The 22,473-nt window shown below is 41.7% G+C and overlaps 1 protein-coding gene across 1 annotated transcript in view; it reads left to right on the top strand.

Moving 5' to 3' along the window:
- Positions 1 to 22,473, top strand: part of LOC310994177 (retinoic acid receptor beta-like) — a gene marked incomplete at both ends in the record, with an annotated part of 120,609 nt that overhangs the window by 49,506 nt on the left and 48,630 nt on the right. Inside the window, one exon of the mRNA XM_083982770.1 lies at positions 15,282 to 15,430. Within this exon, the coding sequence (XP_083838896.1) occupies positions 15,282 to 15,430 (149 nt within the window). The remainder of the gene's footprint in view (positions 1 to 15,281; positions 15,431 to 22,473) is intronic.

The raw sequence follows: 22,473 nt of genomic DNA, 5'->3' as shown, positions 1-22,473 counted from the left end.
AGAGAAGAATTCATGATTCCGCTGCCGGACGAATGAGAAGAAGAGGAGTGAAATCTGCCGCTCCAAGAAAAAGAAGGAGGAGAGGAAGAGGAGGAGGAGGAGGAGGAGGTGGAGGGCGCAAATAGCGGAGTTTGATGGAGTTGTGTGCGCTTTACGCCGGTGATTTTTTTTTATTATTGTTATTGCACAAGAAGTAGTTGAAGGACTGCGCCGTCAACATGTTTGACTGTATGGACGTGCTGGCCGTGAGTCCCGGGCAGATGTTGGATTTCTACACGCCCAGCCCGTCCTCGTGCATGCTGCAGGAGAAGGCTCTGAAAGCCTGCATCAGCGGACTGGCGCACAGAGAGTGGCAGCACCGCCGGAGCGCACACTGTAGGTCCTCAAACTTCTCACTCATCCTCTGTTCATGTTGTTGTTGCTGCTGCTGCTGCTGCTGCTGCTGCTGCTGCTCTGACTCGGCTTTGACCTCCAATCACAAGTAGCTAGGAGGACTGACTGGTTGTTACTGTGAGCTTGGTGAACAGCAGAAAGAATCAGCCTGGGAATTTTAGAAGTTTTAGGTGAACTCTTGGAAACAGGCCGCATGGAGCATCATTATTCTAGTAATAATAACGCATCAGATGTTTCTCAGGGCAGCGGTGATCTGATCATGTGTAGTCTATACTTGTCTGGTTCTAAAAAGAAAAAAAAAGTTTCTTTTCTGATGTGAGATCCTCCTACAGAGTCTCATACTTTGGCTTCAGCCGCGCGTCTCTAGAAATTCTCAGCGCTCGAACCGGTGACCCGCGTGTTGGTATCAGATGAGTAGTGCAGCTCCGAGAGGCTGGCTGGAGGAATGCAGAGAGTAAACAAGGCGGCGGCGTCTCCACACCTCCTCCTCCCCAGCCGGACGGCCGCATGGCGGGAGGGAGGAGCGGCTGTGGCCCCGGCCAGCCGCGACCTGCGACCTGCGACCTGCGGCTCCTGACACTGATGTAGATAAATGACCCCGCGGACTTGTCAACAAGATTAGCGGGGTGCTATCGGATCATGTCACAAAGTGGTGTTTTGAAGTGACCGAGGGTGATGGATGGCGGCGGCCGCTTCAGTCCTGTGTCCAGGTGAAGAATAGGATGCTGCATTCTTTCTAACATCAGGGCTGATTCAGTAGCAGCGGGGAGATCTGAAATTAAGAGTTAATATTAATGTGAGATAACTGAAGTAGAGGTGATATGAGGAATTGAAGGATAAAATAATCATTATTATAATAAAAGCAGAAAAGGTGCAGGGTGGTTGTACTGTAGCAGATGTCTTATAGTGTCTTCTCTGTCTGGTCATCTCCACCGTGTCCATGTGCTCGGAGACTCTTGCCACTGCTTGTTTTTCGCTGTCAGCCCGCTGCTGCTCAGTGATTTATCCTCAGCTGATAACGAGGAGCCTCCAGCTGTTCATTCCTCAGGAAGTGTTTGCTCAAGGGCACTCAGTCAGGAGTGGCTCTAGAGCCAAAGTTACAGCTGACACTTTCTTTTTCTTTTTTTTAACTTGAGCTTCTTCGCTGCTCGCCCGGGTTTAATGGAGAGGGTTCTATTAGTAAATTGAGTGATGACTAACGCGCCGCTTACGGATGAATTTACAGATTATTTTTTCCCTCAGGAGTCGTTTTCTTTGTAAAATGTGAGAAAATGAGAAAATACAAACAAACAAACAAATAAACAATCCCAGGTTCCATGGAGAGCAGTGTCTGTGAGCAACAGTCTCTAACGTAGACGCTGTTGTCTGTATTTAGGCTTTATGCGGATTTAAGCGGCTTGAAGCAGCAAATCCTGTTTTTACTTGAAAAATGACTCAAATAGTTGAAGTGGTTGTGAATGAATTTTAGTCTTTAGTATTTGCTGATCACTTCATCATTTAAACCAGCTTTAAAACAGACCTGATGAAAATACAGTACAGTTTCATTAATGCTGTGTACACACAGGGTCCAATAAATGTATTCATGTGTGCATATATATAAATATATAGAGAGATAGATAGATATATTTAAATCTGAAAATCATTATAATAGTTTATTTGTCAAATAAAATGGAATTTCAACAGAACAGCATATTATTCTATATTAGCAATTATTCCATTTCAGCATAGGAAGAGTTCAAGTTTTCTTCATGCACTTCTAAATGACATTGTGACCAAAGATTGTTTCCAAATGATCATAATAACCATCACGGTTCATATCCTTATATGAAGGCTGGGTAATTGTAGTAGCTGAACTCAGCCTAGTTTTCCACTTTTTTTTTTATTAATCGTGAATCGTCATTCATTATAACATCAAATCATTTTTAAAGTCAAGTAGATGCTTCATTGAAAATTCTTAAAAACTCTGTTTTCAATAAATACATAAAAGTTTACTTAAATCCAGAGCAGATAGGAGTCAACTAAAGAGAACACTCTAGCTTCTATACGCATATTTACAAAATATTAAACAGTGAAGTGGTTTGTAATTTGTCCAGTGAGTCTCTTTAGACTGGAGAGGTGTAAACAGCTCTGCAGGCGTCTGTTCCTTTAAAAAGCTACTGCAGCGGCCGCTCAGTGACGGGGCTTATAGCCAGGCTTTAACAATGCTGAGCTCAACTCCAAATACAACCAGTCGCCCTTCACTCCCCTCACTAAATTATAACCAGAAACCATTTTCTTTCTTTTCCTTTTTTGTGTTTACATAGAGGTCAAAATGCTGCTGTGTCCACTGCCAGGAGGAGAACTCTGCTGAATCTTTAACATACTATGTACTGGACTAAAATAAATCATATTCATTTTATTACTCTAAAGATAAGGAAACCACTGTATAACATAACCGCCATGTGTATGTTTGAAATTCTAGCAGGTGAAGTTTCCACCAGATTAGTCATTACCACATGACCTTCTGAAGGCCCTGCACCTTTTGCTATTGTCACAGTGAAGACACTGTGGAGCCTGTAAAATTAAATTCACCTTCATTAACTCATTTAACTTGTCATAGAATTCAATTAGATGACTAAATAAAGCCTGTACGTTGTCTCATGGCATTTAAAGTGATAGTTGTGGTTATTTGACATGGAGTTGTTGTATTATCTGTAGTCAGTGGAATAGGTCTGGGTCACAGTGAGACCAGTTTGGAGAAAGAGCCAGGCCGGCCGGCTGAGCCATGTTCTACGGACACCAGAAAAAAAAAGAATTCCGCCCTTAAAAATGTTCACCTGAAATTTCAGTTTGACTGTAAGTGTACACTATATTTTGAATATTTTCACCACTTAATCTCGCTGTCAAATAGTTTGTTATTAATCAAATATCTGATGTCCAGCGGCTGCAGTGCCTGGTGCGGGGGTGAAAATATTCAAAATAAAATCTAAACGTTGGTTTTCATTTGGTTTGGATTTTTTGTTGGGAATTCTTTTTTTTTTTTTTTGTCGTGCCCGACCCCAGCGCCTGAGCCGGTCCTCTTTCTCTGAACCGGTACGGCGCCGGCGCCCAGATCTACTGACGACCCTGGACTATCACTTTAACATAATGTTTAGTTTACATTGCTAAGGCCGCTCCCCATCACACATTAAATTAAAGAAACGGCACACTGAGGCACGTGCGATTTGCCATCGCAATTAGACAATCAGTGCCCTCCAACACAAACTGGCCTTTAAGACAGGACTCATGAAGCACTAAATGGGACAGAAGGACATACTGTTGCTGTTGATTTCCTTTCTCTCCCGAGCAGCTCGTCCTCGGCCTGTCCTGTAAAGCTGTGTCTTGGCCTTTAGCGCTGTCAGACAGGACACCCCTGCCCTTTTCCTGTTTGAATAAGGAACTGTTTAAATTAGACTTTGATTTGAGAAAGCCTCTCCCAGGGTCGTTGAAATGTTGGTTTATTAATTTATTTATTCAGCATAATGGAAACCCCCCGGGTGTTAATTAGCTGCATTGACAAAGAGCTGACCATTAACGCACTTCCTCTTCCAGTTTAGATGTTAATTAAGAATGATCAAGGACCTCCTTTACACAGATAAATCAGGCAGCTGAGGGATGGCTGCTTATGATCCCCACGCTGTGTAAATAAAAAATCCATTTCTTGATAAAAGCATTAAATTGTTGTTATCAAGACAAAACCAGAACTGTATCAAGCGGATACATGGAGAGGTGATCCTCTACAAACAAGTGCTGCTGCTGGTGCCACTTAAAAAGACAGTCTGATGTTTCAGCGTGATATGTATTGTATTGATGGTATGGGATAATTGGGACCTTTTTGTCTTCAAGGCTTAAGCGCCTCTGATGTGGACATGAAAGCACATTAGCACAGCTTGAACACCAAGCTAATTTAGTGGGCATGTTAAATGAAAGGTGGATGGGGGGAAATAAAACTCCGTGTACATGAGTGAAATGAAAGCAGCGCTGGCTGATGCAGGCATGTCCAACTGTCATGCTTAGGACAGCAGAGGCTCCCTTCAGGGTTAAACTGATGCTGTGCATCGGCAGTGGCACTGGCCTGTTAACGCAGAACAAAATGCCACATACACTGCAGCTGCCTAAACTCTCTGGGCTCCCGCTCCACCTCCGATGTATTTTATTTCTTAGAGAGCGATTCAGTTCAGAGTTTCTCATGGCATCATGAAGTACTTTTTTAATCTGGTTGTGGTGACAGTTTAATTGCCGTCTCAGAGGCCTCTCCAACCTCAGGAAAACCAAATAGTACATTTTTCAATAGTGCAGTTTGAATGCAAGGCGAGTTTAGTTTTACAATAACTATCAAGGACAACACCATACCAAGACATAACATATAAAGACATAAAAGGCAATAAAAATGTGTATAAACAGGGTCTACAAATAAATGAATGAATGAAATACAAACCTGGAATAAACACAAAGCGAGTGAGTTGTACGATGTGACTAAAAAGATTTTTTTTTTTAAATTTAATAATTATTCCTGGTGTACAGAAATGTAATCAATCCTTTATAAAACAGTACAATGTAGCACTTATTGTGAGAAGATTTATAGATAGATTTATGAACTATATACACATTTTCTAGTGTTGAGCAGAGTAACTTGTAAAGTGTCACATAATTAAACAAGGAGGTTTTATTTCTTGATTCAACAGACAGACGTTAGTTTTGTGCTGGGTCCAGCAGCAGATGTGACCCAGACCAGCAGCGAGGTCTGAGCAGCTTGTAGCATAACACAACACCACATCAGACCACAAATATGTTTTGGCCGTAAACCATCCAGCGCCTTAAAGAACACAAATAGAGTGTGATTCTATTGGAAACAGGGCTAATGTGATCCAGTTGGCTGGGTGGAGGGAGCTAGGGCTCTGGCAGCAGCGTTAATCAGCTGCAGTATCTGACACCATTATGTTGTCAAACCTGCTCTACTGAGAAGGATGGACTCATTTCTGTAAGTCTCCGTGAGACCAGACCACTTTCATTCTTGTTCTATATTAAGGTCATGGATCACTGCTTTTGCACTAATGTTAAAATTCAGGTCTGAAACTACAATTATACGAAATAATATAATTCAAAGGGAGGAAAACCAAAAAAATAAATCTCAAAAAACAAAGCCGAATTATCAAATTCAAATCTCTGTCCAAATTAAAAAAAAATAATTGTATTAATTTCCTGCTGTGCATGTCCTTATCTTGAATTAGCTCATCGTCATGTATAGGGCTGAACGATACGCAAAAAAACAACTCATGTTGTGCTTGTATTGGCTGGTGTTGAGAATGTAATGTGAGTCTCAATTTCAGTTTCAGTCGTCAGTTTTGCATTTTATCGTCATAAAAACGTTTAAATGATGCAGTTGCAATTTTCTTGGGCTCTTGAACTAAACAAACATTTCTTATGTCTGTAGAATATGTATCACAGGCCAGGGCGTCAGTGGCAACCATATCTACAGTCTGTAGTGACATACTGTATGCTGCAAAAACAATTGGAGCTCTTGCTGTTTGGATATTGCTGTTAATGCCATGTTGTGATTTTGATTGTATTTCATGTGCATATCTTTCAATAGAACATCTGTTAAATTATTGAATACAATTATTACTATTTAATGTTCATTTAAAATGGAAACAGGAACATGTAGAAAACACAATATAAAAACATTAATACATATGAATTTATAATTATGTTTGTATATTCTGCATGTGTTTTCTGGGGACAATATAATATGGGAATAATGATAGCTGGATTAATAGGCAGTCAACAGAAACGTTTCTGAATAATAATGCTGTCAAGTCTGTACAGCATCGGGTTAACTTAATTTTTTTTTTCTTTTAATCAATATTTTAATAATTCTCCATTTGAAACCTTCATAAGTTTGAGGCATAAAATTAAACACTTTAACTCCCAAATAAATGAAAGTGTGAAATCCAAAACTAACCTCCAACACATTTGTACCAAGGTCCAGATCAACAGAGTTTTGTTGTCTCAGGAGGACTGAATTTGTGTTTTCATAACTGATGAAAGATAACAAAAATGCATTTTGAGGAATATCATCAGAATGAAAGATTTCAGTCTAAAAATGTCCTCAACAAAAACAAATATCAAACAGGTCCTGCACAATTCTTTCTACTGTTTTTTTGATACAGGGTTTGAAACTTAGATCTGTGGGATGTTATGAAGCTGACGCAGAGACAGTAGGCTACATACACATCAATAAGGCGTTTCCACATTTGTCACTCCTGGGTTGGACTTGCAGTATATTTCATACAGAACAATTTCAATTTTGACCTGTGCACTATTTTAAATTGTTAAATTGTAGTTAAAGGTTCCATATATTAGCTACACTTTTTCTATGTTTTACATGAAGTGTTGACCAATAAGTAGATGTTTTTCTCAGTAATGAAAACGATCTCAGTGTAGTTTATATCTCCTCTGTGAGGCACTCTCTGGAGCTGTAACGCCCAGGTAACTGAGCCAATCAGATTAGAGGAGGCTCCTGGTTTTATTGGATGACTGTTTTCTGAATGATCCAATAAAATATAGCAAGTTTCAGGTAGAAAACTCAGAGAAAGGTTGGATAGTGGTCTTAGGAGGGCGGGACTTGGGGGCTGTGACATCACAAAGTCACAGAAGTCCTGACAGCTGGTTTTAAGGCCCAGGTTGTGAATACAGGCTGCATCGCTCTGTGGACTGACTGGCGCTTTGATACTTTTAGACTTAATAGAGAACTTAGAGCTGCTTTATAATCACACTAACATGAACATCTACCTAATGTAACCTTTAAGGAGCAACAGCCTCTAAGTGCTCTTTCAGTAACTGTGCCCATTGGTTTATTTGTGACCAGATGGGCTGAGGATTTTTTTTGCAGCCACTTTACTTCTTTTAACTGTTTTCTAACAGAGCCAACATCAATCCAGTCTATCTAAAACTCCTGGCAGACCAGCTCTGTGCTTTTAAGGCCATGAATTCCTGTGGATTAAAAAGAAACCTCTTGCTTTTCGACAGCCTCGTTCCTCTTCCTGCATTCCTTCCCTGAGCTTTCCTGTCTATCATCTGCTTTTATGGCTGTCTTAGCGTCTCAGTCAGTTTTTATGAAAGCTTTGAAGTGGCCTGCACCTGTTGTGTTTGCTGGGTTAGAGTGAAAGAGCTTCCCTTCAACATGTGGTTTGACCTCAGCGCTGCAGTCACCCTGGGGTTGCCGTGAGGTCACACAGGGGGTCAGAAGGAGGGGCGAGGGGTGAGATCGGTCAAATGACTTCCTGGGAATCTGCAGAGTCAAACACCAGGCATAGAATAATGCTTTTTTTTAGTTCATATATATTGAAGTCAAGTCAAGTTTTCCCAATTTGTAACAACGGCTTTTCAAAGGCCTGATGAAAAGCAGATCCTCCACCACTCTGCGCTTACATTTCCCCACCAGATATAAACTTACATGACTGTTTGTTATTGTTTTTTTTCCTTCTTCTTCTACTTCCTTTCCTGGTAAAAGACCTTCTAAATGTCCCTCTCCATAAAACCCACAGCAGAGCAGTGCAAAGCTGCTTCTAATTTGGTGTACTCTGAGTGAACTTTGACTATTTCCTCTGACTGGGCCTGCTGTATGTGAGCTATGTGCCCGGCACTCCTGCAGAGAAAACCTGAGAGAAAAACACTTCCAGACTGGATGGAGCGTCAGCTGAGTGGAGGAAGAGGAGGAGGAGGTGGAGGAGGAGGAGGAGGAGGAGGAGGAGGAGAGGGACAGGATCCACTGACTGCTATTCCTATGCCTCTAATCCTCTTAGGCTATGCCCACCACCCAACATCCAAACAAGCCCAGTTTTCCCTCTAATACGAACCAGATACACAAATAGCTACAGGAGATGCTTCTCTTTCTCTTTCTCTTTTGTTCTTTTTTCCTTGGGTTTCTGGTGATCTGATATCATTTGTCAGTTTTTCATCCAATCACTGCGATTCATGGCTTTGAATTTGAAATAAATCCTCAGATTTTAAATGCACCACTGTTTCAATTATTTGCAGCAGGAACGTGGCTCTGTCCTAATTTCCAGTGTGACATTGTTGCGTTAAATAGCCTGTGTGCTGCCTGCGACACACTTTGCTTCGGGTTCTTTGCCATCTGTTGTGTGGACCATGTAACATTAGATGTTTTCAGACTGGGGGAATGAATATGAGGTTGTAGCTGGTTAGATGCAGCTCTGCAGCTTGCGTTTATCTACTCACATCATGCCTCACTCTGCTGCCTTTGGGTGTTGGTTTTTCAAGCTGAGTGTGGTTCATAACGTTAAATAAAATGAGCCTTTAAAATATTTATTATTTGAATTTAAATGGAAATAATTTTCTGATCTTCCAAAGTTTGGAGCTACGCTTGTCAATATGTTATCCAATGTGTTATGAGAAACATTCACAAATTTATAATAATTAAATTAAAATAATCACCAACTTTGCTGTAACAGTACAAGTCTGAATTCATACGTAAAAGTTAACTAGCATATTAATGTCTTAATGTATATATATTATATTATATTATATTATATTATATTATATTATATGAGTCTACCATAATGGGAACACTCTTAATTGTCATTTTAATTGTTGGATGAACAACAAACCAGAAACTGTTGTGATAGCAGCTATTATAGACGTGTGGACTGAAATGTGAAGAAAGTCTCCTTCAGAATAATTCACCATGTTATTTACCTGAGCCTAAAATCTTCTTTGCAAGAAGGGATTATAACCAACATTTTGAATAAACTAACTTTCAGAAAATTATCTGCTATGGTGATTTATAATAATATAGCTAAACTCTTAAAGCTGCCATACAGTACAAGGATAGATTCTAATGTGTAGTTTGTTTATAAAACAGCGCTACGCTTGATATTAGTGAAAGTGTCCACAGAGAAATACACACCTGTATTCACAAACGGAGCCTTAAAACCAGCTGCCAGGACTTTGTGGCATCAAAACAAATCAGTCACTGCTGTCAGCCAGTGACCAGTTATTACTGATGCTGCAGATAGATGTAAATAATACCAGCGAGGTAGCTGAAAACTATAGAACCATTAACTTCTAACAACATACCAACAGTACAAAAATAACACAAAGTCGCCCAGAATCGGGCTGTGATAAGATGATCACATCATGTCTCTATGTTGACAGTCACAATAAACTGAAAGAGAAAAGTTGTCAGTTCAAGTAGACTTTCATCAGCATCCCTCATAGCGCCTGGTATTTAACAACAGACAGTGTCCGCTGGCTGTGTATCAGAGCTGTCCTTTTGTCAGTGGACTCAGTCCCAGTGGACAGAGCAATCAGAGGAGCTGTTTTCTTTAGACTTTCCCCTCATTCAGCCTGCAGCCTCCAGCAGGGAGAGTGTGCTTTCCTGTGTGACCCCTCCGCTAGGTCAGCCAGAGGCTAAGGGTTCAGCAGCCGTGGCGGCCACACATTTTTCTCTGCCTGCTCTTAAGCCAGACTGGGGGCTGTGTGCGCTTGTCTGTCATCGGCCTTTATTCCTCTACTGGAGCTTTCTGTGTATGTTAACATGCCGGGAAGTCGACTCAAAGTTTAATCATGCAGAAAATGGAAAACGGCTCCACCTGCACCTGACAGGGCCTATGCAGGTACCCTGTGACCACCCCCATGCACTCATTCACACACACACACACACACACACACACACACACACACACACACACACACACACACACACACACACACACACACACACACTGAGGGGTGTAATGCATCTACGTTTATGCATCCCATCTGTCTGCAGGTGGTCACACTGCCTCCCAGATGCAGCCATGAGTTTCAAATAGGCAGTGTGGGTTGAATTGTTGGCGCAGCCTCTCCTCATTGTGGGACTACCCAGCTATCACAAATGTTCCAGAGGCATATCGGTGGCAAAAGTTGTTTTTTGCTCCAGTAGTCATACATCCTCATCATCATCACCTCATGTGAGCACCTTGTTCCACTTATTGTATATTTGCTGTGAGAGCCTCTGTGATATGATGATTTCTGTCTGTGTGGAAAGAGATGGAAGGGCTGAACCAAGCCTGTGAAGAGAAATGAAACACTTAACTTGTTTTATCCAAGCAACACAGTGAGCTGCATGGTCATGGCATGAACTTATGAAAATAATTGTCAGCTACTATACAAGTTAAACAGAGATTAGTGAGAAGATTTAATGAGGAGGGCTTGAAGAATAAGGGCTTATAGAATGGAGAAAAGGAGCATATTGTCTCTTTTTTGCAGCTGGGCAACCAACAAGGACACCCATGCCTGAGGAGTTCAAGTAAAATGCATAACTGGAAAAATACTTCTCACACAGTCAGTAAAATGAGGCAAGAATTGGTAAAAAATAATAAGTTTAGCTGTGCCACTATTCTGTATTGAATGCTCATTGTACTACTATACAGTATATGATGTAAAACTTAACCTTGTGGAGGAAAAGCAAATTTGCTTCTAAAGACTAACAAATTTCTCTTTTGTGCAAATTTAAAGGTCCAGTGTGTAATATTTGTCAAGGTTTATTGGCAAAATCTTAATCTACCATGAATATATTTATATAAGTGTATAATCGCTATAAAATGAAATTTGTTTGGTTTTCGTAGCCTTATAATTATTCTTTTATATAGCAATAGCTTTAGAGAGTGTCACCATCTTGCGCCGTCATGTTTGTATGGCAGCCCAGACGGATGAATCCAGCCAGCCAGAGAGCACGTTTCGCATTAACCAACGAAGAAGAAGACAGATGGAAAGAAGAAGGAGTAGGAAACAGCAGACATATTGTAAAATGGTTTAGATCTTCACCTCATCGCTCCATGCTCCTGAAATACTCCCAGTCTTCCTAGTCGTGGTAAACAATTTTTTTTGTCCTCAGAGGCCACCGTCAAATTTCCGATGGGAGGGGTGAGTGCGAGCGAGTGAGTGAGCGCTGTAATCTAGAATCTGAACGCTAGATATCACGGTTTTACCACCATTTTACACACTGGACCTTTAACCCTTGGTGGACACAAGTGTATGTCACCTAATGTCTCTATTTACCCATCCATTATATATACAGTACCTGCTCATCCATGTGGTCTCTGTCACGTGGGGTCTGGAGCTTATCCCAGCTGATAGATGTTTTGGAAGCAGGATACACCCTAGACAGGTTGACAGCCAGGTACAGGGTTGAATATAAGAGCCACTCTAGTTGATATGGTTCCCCTGCAATCTGCAACCCACTGTCCCCTTTCATCCTGGGAGTGGGTTTCATGATCACAGCCTCAATATCTGTCCATATGCCCTCAAGAACTGTGTTCATGATGACTACACAGTCAGACGGGAGCAGCCTTCATGTCCCACTACATCTTATCACCAGCTTTAAAGGCAAAAGATGGGTGAAGCAAGACTCGAGGAGGGATAAAAGCATGGTCCTGGCCGGTCACCTGTTTCATTACATCAGTACGTTTTGACAAACACTTTGGACATGATAACATTGGAAAAAAAGTTGTCCCTTTTCGCATCTTTGAGGTGCATCTGGAGGAAGTACTCAAGAGACTCAAGACTGAGAGATGGACCAGACAGTTCCTTGGTCTGATGGGTTATCATCACTACCATAAGGGTTACCTTAAACTAGCATAGTTACTGAGGAACTAATGAAGAACTAATGAGGAACTAATGAGTAGTTACTGAGGAACTAATTCACGAAAATCAATTATTTTGTTCAAAAGTCTGTTTTTCATTAATCAGTAATCACCCCCATCAACAAACTGAAGTGTTCCTTTCAGCTCTGAATTTGCCGTTCATATCATTCATATCTCCATGGAGCGGTTAAGCTCGGTGCTGGCTGCCATGTGGTGTCGCCATGTTTTTACGTTCAGTGGCAGCGTGACGGTAGGAAACCACGGAAACTCAGCGGAGACACCGGAGCTGTCGGCTCAGGTCGAGGTGGCGTCTGTGAAAAGTCACCGTGGTAACGCAGTGAGGAGGAATGGAGCGTTACACTGATGCTGCATTCAGGTGCAGTCGGGCAGACGGCCGTCGGTAACAAACCAGATGTCATTTTAGTCACAGAAGTCCAGAGAAAGCCGGTAAAACCTGGGTCAGGTAAACAATACCACATCGCCATGACAACATATTGTCACGTATTGTTTTTCCTCGTGCTGACGGACCACTTGTTTACATAGAGGCTTGTTTATGCCGTTACCTGCAGCGACTGTCGTCCGTCTGCCGTCTGCCCAATTTCACGTGAATGCAGCATGAAAAATACGATTGAGTTGCTTGCGATATACAATTTCCCTTCAACATGGAAAGATGAGGCGGGTTGGGAAGTTGTCATGGTTCCTGTCTTGCCTGTGAACCCATGGGGAAACACAAGAGTGGATTTTTCTTGGTCTACAGCCCCACAGCTCATCTGGGTACACCTACTTGCTGCTCTTATTATTGCTCCAAGTGGATTGAGGTGCGTGCTGTGATAGTGAGAGAGGCTGAAGCGGTCTGGCATGTTTGAGGTATCAGCTGTAAAAATACACTCAACCTCATTACACAACCTACAGTGAGAGATGGCCCTGCTGCCACTGTGGTCGGTGACCTCGCTAGAGTCAAGTCCCACCCTGGGTCAGATGCACAGGCCTCTGCACAGGCCCACGTCAGCTGGAGACGGTCGGTCACCACAGGCTGACTGAACATGATACCGGTGCATATACTGGACTCTTTCATGTACAGCAAGTGTTGTGTTCATGTGACAGCTCCATGAGATAGTCCTGATGCCACAGACAGTTCAGAGAAGAGACAGCGCACAGAGAATCATTTCCTGGGTAACTCAATTTTCCTTGGTTATTTAAAGTGAAGTTCTTATGTTTGTTTACATTAGAAATGTGAATTCAATCTGTCTTCGTAATTTCATCGGCGTTTTAAGTTTTTTTCTCTCTTTTTTTTAAATAAACAGGAAAACTTGTGCTACTTGCCAAGTGCTACTGCAGCAACAGTTATAACAATGATATATTCGTGCATAGATCATCAAAATACAGCGTCTTGTGTTCCCTCTTCCTTCCCTATCAGATGGCTGTGTGTGTGTTAGACCCCTGGCTGGTGTCCAGTGTGCGTCTGACTGGACATCTCTATGTGCAAGCTGCTTCTGACTGCTCACTGCCAGCCACAGAGGGAAAGCATTTGGTGGATTTGGAACAATGAGCTGACCTCACTTCACTGAAAACAAACGTCTGTCTCCGGGTCCTCATCAGTGAAAGCAGGCCACGCTGCAGTTGTTGAAGAAATAACGCGGCTGACTTTCTACTGAAGTTATTTATTATCAGATCAACACACACTTAAAATTCAAACCGGCCAACTTTTCTAAATCCAAACGCAGCACCATTATGTCAACTTCACAGTCTACTCAGAGGTGTTGCGGAACTTTTAAGCATTTGATGCTGTGACTGTATCATAACAAGTCACGCAGACTTGTCCTTGCTGCTCAAACCTAGATAAGCGTCAGAATTGATATCTTTTAATTAACCTTCCCGGTCATCTTACTTTCTCATCCCCTATTCCAGAGGTAACATTTATCCTCACGTACCCAGTTCTCTATGTGCATGGACTTGTTAAGTCCTCCCTTGAGTCACTGAAGTTGCCGAATGCAGGGCCGCGAATTTGACGTGGGCAAAAAGTCACACGGGGAGAATGTAGCGGAAGATTAGATTAAACCACCAGGTAATTCCATGCAAGGACGAGGGTCCAGTAATTATAAGAGCTTGTCCCTTAACATCAGTAATTGAGTTTACTCTGATGAAGTACGGAAGAATGTAATCTCATCAGCGGAGATGCTGGAGAGGCTGTTTGCCTTTCTTTACGTACTGTAGAGCAGTTGTGTTCATGTGCAGCACCTTGGTCTCTCGGCATAGATTCAAAGTCTGGTACAGTTTCACCTCAGGATGTTCAGTGTTGCTGTGATTGCCTCTATGATAGCCTCCAGTCTGGAGCACTGTTAGTATTTTTGTATTTGGATATAAAAAATGAAAAGCACATCTCACACAAACTGTTCTTGAATGTGTCCCTGGCTCTCCGCCGGTGAAACTTGTATTAAGAGAAGAACATTAAAAAATCTGAGTTTTTTGCTCAGCCTTGCACTCTGTCTTCACTGTGTGTGTTTGATAGAAACAGTGTCCTCCTCCAAAAACAGACTGCACAGTTATTGTATTAGAAAGTACATAAGTTCATCAAGGGTTGATGAACTCTTAATCCTGTGTTCTATTTAAACTTTTGGAGCTTTTGTAACAACAGATCAGCGAGCCAATCAGAAGAGAGGATGGTCTGATTGGCTGTATATCTGTGTGATAAAGCAAGAAAAAAGCAGATTAGTAATCGCTATGCACAATATATGGTGGGTCTGCATGGGCGAGGCTTGTGGCATGGCTGGGAGTGGTGACTTTTCTATTGTGGCATCACAAAGTGACAGAAGTCCTGACAGCTACTGTAGTTTTAAGGCTCAGTTTCTGAATACAGGCTGTGTCTCTGTGGACTGGAGTGGTAATACTTTCTTATTCATATAGGGCCTAGAGCTGCTTTATAACCAAACACATAGATATCTATCTTTACACTGTATGGGGACCTTAGAATTAGACAAAGCAAAATTGTAACTTTTTAAACTGGGCAAAACATCAATTCTCAAATGTCCTGGTGTTCCACTCAAGAGTAGTTAAGATCTTTCCCAGACAAAAATGCTGGCCTGACCAACTGACCGAAACAAGACAAAGAACAGCGGAGGGAACATAACTGGAGAATCTAAAATTCCCACAGTCTTAATAGATCATTCCCTCATTTGAAAATGAGTCTCTTCATCTCCCTCCTCTTGTTTGTGTTCCCTGCAGCCATTGAAACCCAGAGCACCAGTTCTGAGGAGCTGGTCCCCAGCCCACCGTCCCCGCCACCCCCTCCCAGAGTCTACAAACCCTGCTTCGTCTGCCAGGACAAGTCCTCCGGATACCACTATGGTGTCAGCGCATGTGAGGGCTGCAAGGTAAGTACTGTACACCTGCACCTCATCAGACTCAATGACAGGCAGGGCTTTCTCTCTGTGACGCTGAGCCTTTCTCCAGCTTGGTTATTGTTTTCACATGACTGCCTTTGTTCGTCCTTTGCAGAGGATGAATGAACAGAGCTCTGCTTTCTTCAGCGTTTCTTTAAGCAAAACCAAATTGGAAGTTCTTGTGGACAAATCTGAAAATGATCCGATCCCTAAGATGAAACACAGACTAGATATTATTAATAGTTAAGGTTTATAATTTGCTTAAAGTAGAGTGCAATAAATTCTTTTTTTGGTTCAGACCACAAAAATTGCCTCTGTTTGGGATGAATCTTTTCAAATGTGCATTGGCTCAGCAGTTGGAACAGTTTCATCACAACAGGAAATGAAATAAATAGCCTCCCTCCTCTTGTGTGACCCGTGATCCAAAGACATGCAGGATAGCTCATTCAGTTATATGTCACTCTCTCCTCATGCAAACTAACTGTGGATGCATTGGTAGGTGGGAAAACCATGTAAGTGGACCTTGACTTGGTTATTTACTATTCACAAGGTCAGCAATGAATATTTATGATGAAGCTTTATTAAATTGCTTTGAGTCTTAAAAGATACGATGGATGAACTCAGAGCAGCTGTTCAACTCGCATGTTAGCAGATCAATTTCCATAATATTGAGAAACCCAGATCAGCTGAAGGTGACAGTGGAGTTAAAAGGTTAAAAGTCCAGAAAAAAACAGTTTTATCAAATGTTGCACTTGTAAAATATGTTGCTGAAACTTCTAGAAACCATCTCTATATTCAAGTAAGCTGCAACAGCAAATACATTTTGTAGGAAAAGTGACTGATAATAATAAATGAGAATATGTTGTTCATCTAAGTATTTGGCATGTCACTGATAGATTAATAGTGAACATACAGTTTCACTCAGATATTCACAGACAGAACGTGAGAGAGAAAGATTGGAGTCAGAACAGAAGTTCACAGTTTATGCAGATTTATCTTTATAGCACTATATAATAGCATGCATTCTATCAAGGCAATATGAGAAGGGTCTTTACAGGATGGTTTATCTTTTTGTTTTTATTCTATTGTTCTAGTTTTATTCTATACGTTTGAAATTATAGAGCAAAATTTTGTTGATCTGGGGAAACAGAAAATGCTGCACAAATGAACAATAATTTGACAACAGTGAAATGATAGATCTCCTCAAAGCAGCCATGACACCACCACCCTGCACCCACTGTAGGAACCCCTGTTGTAAATCACCCACAGGTGTAACTAACTGGTTATAGTACAGAACAATGTAATTCCTTTTTTTTTTAACCTCACCTGTATTGAGGACTTGTGCAAATACATTGAAATGTGTGTAACTAAAAAAAAAAAAAACCTGAGGTAAGTGAGAATGATTTGTGTGAACTGCTCCTTTAAGACGTGACAGTATCTCTGCTCTCTCACTCTCAAATACTCTACTTTTAGAAATTCCTTCCGACATCTGCCCTGCCAGCATTTATTCTGTCTTTCCTCTTAATACTTACAGCAGCTGTTGCCATGCGACCGCTCACGCCCACATGCACATACTGTACATATGAGCGGTCTCCAGTGGACCAGTCAGTGACCGGGCTGAGCTCTAAACAGTAAATACTGACCTGACTTTGTTAGCAGCGACAGTAATAGGTTGCATTAGGGGTTTTGTTAGAGCAGCACCAGCACGTGTTCTGGTGGCAGACAGCCTGTATTATTTCTTCCCAGGCGATGCACTTCTCTCCCATGTAGCTGGACTGCAGTGCATTGTCCTCTCTCCTCCCCACTTCTGTAATTGAAGCAGTGGTATGCCAGGAATCCTTTGGAGTTTTTGGCCCAGAGGGAGGTGGTGATCTCTTCACTCACCAGGCTCTGGGTCAGACTAAGTTCTTTGAGGACTCCCATGCCGTTTATGTGCCAATATAAGCCTCATCGTAAAAGCCTGTCATGGCCTCTGACCTCCCTACTACGGTGTGATTAAGGGCGGCTCACTTTTCAAAAAACAATGGAATTTATCTGTGCTGCTCAGAGAAATAAACCGTGCACAGTGTGGACTAAACAGCTCAGTGGGCTCGTATAATATCGTCATGAGAAAATCTCATCTCATCATGGGGTCATATGACTGTGGGTCTGAGAGCACAATGAATTCACTGTCCGGAGATATTCAACAATACAACTTATTTTTTCCATCGCTCCCTCATTCATCGCACAGATGTAGAGTTTACAGCAACATCTGCACGGGATGGAGGTCCTAAGGTCACAATGGAAACAGACTGACGTGTACGGGTGGCAAACGTATTTCCTTCAGGAAATGCATCCTCTAGTTTTCTATCAAATGTCCCATCATTCCCACAATTTTTGCCTTCTATGGTCGGAATGATGGTATTTTTTTCTTTTTTTTTTAACATCCTGTCTTTCCGACAATTCCTTTAATAGCGTATTTTTTCCCCAAAAAGATTTTTCACTGGTTGGGTTTAGGCAATGATGAAAGGAGTTGGTTGAGTTCAGTAAAAAGACCAGGTAGAGGCTAGACAGGCAGACTGGTCCCTGTCTGTGCTCTGCTGCGTAATTACACACAACCATGTACCTCTATCAGTATGTCTTAAAGAAGAGTCACCTGTTGAGTAACGCACATTTCCTTATATTGATAGCCTTGTCGGAATGCTGGGACGTTCGCATGTCGGAATAGGACGAATCGCCTTGTTGTTTACAACTACTTCCGGGTAGAAAACCAGCATTCGAACAATAGTGACGGACGAGAGTTTCGCTATATATATCTACATTTTTGTAATTAGTCATGGTTATCAGAGATTAGCTGGGCTAACGGTTACTGTTTAACTTTAATAACTCAGTGACTCAATAAACGGTCCATGAAAAAATATTTTCTCCAGCGGATATCTGAGTAACAACATGATTGAGCTAAATGGAGTAGTTTCATGTCGTGTCCGACAACGGGAGGGTTTTAACAGAAGACGTCCTGGTGTTAGCTTAGCTACCGCCGTTAGCTTAGCTACCGTCAGCTGTCCCTGTCAGCTGCAGCCACTGATGCTTTCTAGACACCGTGATTCCCCAAAACTGAATAAATACAACACATAGCAACACAAAACACACACACAGAAATAGTAATGTTTCTTCAATCATTTCATATTTGTCTAAACGGTGATAGGGCGTGAAAAATATGATATATATAGCTAAACTCTCGTTCGTTACTATTGATCTCATTCAAATTACGTGCTGGTTTTCTACCCGGAAGTAGAATGTAAACAACAAGGCGATTCGGTCTATAGCGGTATGTCGAAATGACAGCATGTAACCGATGTGTACACTGTACAGAAGGCCAGTCCCATCTCTGAAAAAGCTGCTTTACTAATGGGGTTTTCTCAGCTCCTAGAAAAAATGTAATAACAATAATAATAATTTTATTTATAAAGCACACACGCTTTCACAAAACCCAATCAACAATAAAAAACATTATCAAGAGGTATGTAGTGCTACAAACAACATATAAAAGAGGTCAATCTGCTTACATACGTACATCATGTCACACTTCAGCAAGATGAAAGTAAAAGATCCTGTGCTGCAGCTATGCCACTCTCTTTGACAGATTTTAGATTTGTGGTAAACTACAGCAAACATACAGTACAAACAGCTCTTTGCAACAATCAGCTGTTAGCTGCTGATCTAGCTGCTGTAACTGGGACTGTGGACAGAGCAGATTTAAATATTGTCTTCTGAACAGTTTGTTGATGAAGTTTGGCCTTTTTTATTTGTGACGCTTTTTATTGCCCTTACTCTAGCTAGCTACAGTAACTACGAGCATGGTTCACATCAGTTCAGGTCATTTTGAGGTTATCTGTTTACTTCACCACTGCCAACACACACAGACACACACATACAGGGGTCAGAAGACACGGAGGCTGCAGTTTCAACAGCGCCACCTACTTACAGTATCAGGAGTCCAAGGAGCTGAGGGAAAACCCTGTGTGTATCAGCACCAATCAGATCAATACCTCCATACCAAGATCAAATAGTGTGTTATAACAGGAACGAACTGCACATGATCAACCTAAAACAAGAGTCAGTGGACAAAGAAAATGTGCCACATTGCCAACATGTGACTAAGCACATTGTACTGTAATGTAAAAAACTGCAGATTATACATTTTACTCTCTAACTATATAACTTTTAATCATTTATTTATAAACTGTATATATTTCAAAGTAATTAATTTTTCATAGAAGTTGTAGGATGTAGGATGCCTCTCCTCTGGGAGCTTCCTTGCTGTTCGTATGAGTTTGAAAGTAAAACAGAAGAGCAGGAACTTATAGACGTTAATTATTCATCAGTTATGGAGATACATTTTCATTTTTCTGTCAGTCCATTTGTCTCTCCAGCACGAGACCAAAGCCATGAGCAGCAGCAGAGCAGGGCTTTCATAGGTGTTGTTGTGCTGATGTCAGAGTTTGATTCTAATTTCATTCTGGCAGAGCTGCAGGGCTGCGCTGCCTCTGAGCAGATTTTCTGTGTGGACAGAGCTGATTTGAATTGTTAAAAATGATGCAGGCATATGGGCCACCAGAAGCACATGCATATGCAGTTTCAACCGCGTTGACCCAAAGTCAAGAAATCCTCCAAAGTCAAGTCAGTCCTTGCATTCAGTCACTCCCCCCTACACTTCCTGCACATTTGACATGTTTAACAACTTCCCTCTGAAAATGTCACAGGTTCTGTCAGATCACTTTAAAGACACCAGAGGGAAACTCATTTACAATTCCCATAACTTCATGTCTTGTCTTTACTCTAACTGACTATTGCAATGCAATGACGAATACATGAATAAAACATGTAAAATAAAATAAAATAGTAATTATAATTATAAAGAAAGCTGAATATGCTGTATACGTTATACTTTAAACAGACTTTGGCTTTATTTGGCACATGTGGAATGGAGGCTTTCACATGTTTGTCATCCTGTGAGCTCTTGCATTTTACCATAATTTGAATAGACAATGTTTTCCTCTTCTCAAGTCCACCACATCTCTGCTGGGAAAGAAAACTAGAAGGGTTGGTTCAGCCAGATTACTCACAAGATTAATTCAACATTTTCCAACTCACCCTTCCTGTAACTCTATCTCTGTCTACAGAACACACTGTCAACACATTTACTCACTAAAAGGTGGTCTGAGCTCTTAACGTTTCCCTTGGATGTTTTAATGCCTCGTTATATGCTGTTAAGTTTCTACATACTGTTTGTCTTAATTCTTAGTTTTCTGTAAATTGACTGTAGTCATGTCATGATTGGGCTGCTATGACCTGTGCATCTGGTAGTAAGACACAAACCTCCCACTCAGCTTCTGCTTCTGTTTTAGATGTTGAAATAAATTGGTCGTGTTGCTGCTTTTAGTAGCAACGGCCTTTGAACAAACTTTGCAGCAGACTGTGGTGCGTTCAAGATCTCACTCTCCAAAACCGAACCAGAACCAGACAACTGGCAGGACAGTGCCCAAGGGAAGTGGCAGAGGAGGAGAAGAGAAAATCTAAACTTTTATTTTTAAAATCCACTTTCTACACAAATATGAATTAATTGATAAAACAGATTTATTAGCTCTAGGTTGTGCCTTTTGGAGGATTTTTTGTGCTAATCATATCATGTGTCTTTTTTTATTTAGTTGACCAACCTTTATTTATCAGGTGAATGAAATAGCAAAAATGATTATTGGTATCTGCCCTCACCATACCTGGTCTGGTAGCTAAAGGACCTTGAATCTGGTACCTGGTACTACAGTGACTCTCTGGTACCACCTCGGCCGAAGTTCCAAAATGAGTGAAGAACGAGGACCTAAAAGTTGAAGTGGAAACACTGCAGACCGATAATTGGTTAGAGAGGATTGTCAGTGTCATCAATGCTCGGCATGCATGGAATGGACGTAGCACCCGTGACGTCACCCATTGGTTTGGGGGAGTCTGTTTTGTACCTCTGCTACGGGGATTTGAACTGCGCCATCTTGGATTTTAGTGGGAGTCTACTTTCCATATTTGGAGAGGTGCGGCGGTTAGAAGGCTGAGAACCCGCCCACTGAACTCGAAGCAACCAATTAACGGCCGGTAACTGTCTGTGAACCTGTCACTCAACGTAACCACGCCCTCATTTATGTACGAATTTAAAGCTTAAACAACAGTAAAACGGTTGTGGCACAAAAAAATCCCCCCCCCCACAGTGGAAGCTATCGGTAGAGACCATACAAGGCTTCACAAGATGTAAAGTCGGCTATTTTAACATGGGGGTCAATGGAGAGTTGCTCACTTCCGGTCCCAGCCCCCAGTGGCCGCTTTTTGAACGCGGAAGTGGTCTTCACTTGTAGAAGCCACAATCCCCCCCCCCCGGTTCAAATCAATGCCGGCCATATCACAGTGGTCACAGATGTTTCAGTCAGTTTAGTTCATTTTGGGAAAATAACAGCCCCAAGAAGCACACCGTGGTCGACCATCCCATTGATATCGTCCATTGTTCTTCCACGTCGTTGAAGTTTTGCGCAGCATGTCGTACTATCCTGTAGTGGAAAACGACCTCCAGAATAGTATCTGGTACCAAAGCTGAGTCTAGTTGAGTCGAGCTGGTACCACGTAGTGGAACGCAGCGTTACTAAAGCAGCATGGAGCGAAGTCTCAGCTCAGAGTTCAGTTCAGTAAAGGCATACACCAACAGCAGCCTACAGCCTTAACTGCTGGAACATCTTTATATCAAAAACATGATTCTGACCCATAGGGAATTTTATGCTTTTGTTATGTTATACCATTACTTGACCACCCAGTTGTCATGGATCAAACTACACCCATGTCAGCTACACATGGGCAAAGTTGTTGAACTGCATCTTGCACGGTTGTGATCTCAGTGAGGAAAGTAACACCAAACCCCATCAGTGGTTGTTCCTGTGAATGCAGGTGGTTCTACGTACCAGATCTAATGTATCTGTATGACTAGATGCCACAAGGGTGAGAAAATGATTTAGTTTTCT

This window comes from Trachurus trachurus (genome assembly GCF_905171665.1).
Source record: "Trachurus trachurus genome assembly, chromosome: 11".
In the NCBI taxonomy this organism is placed as follows: Eukaryota; Metazoa; Chordata; class Actinopteri; order Carangiformes; family Carangidae; genus Trachurus; species Trachurus trachurus.
The sequence above is the reverse complement of the archived record's forward strand: the minus strand, read 5'-3'. Positions and strand labels throughout refer to the sequence as shown.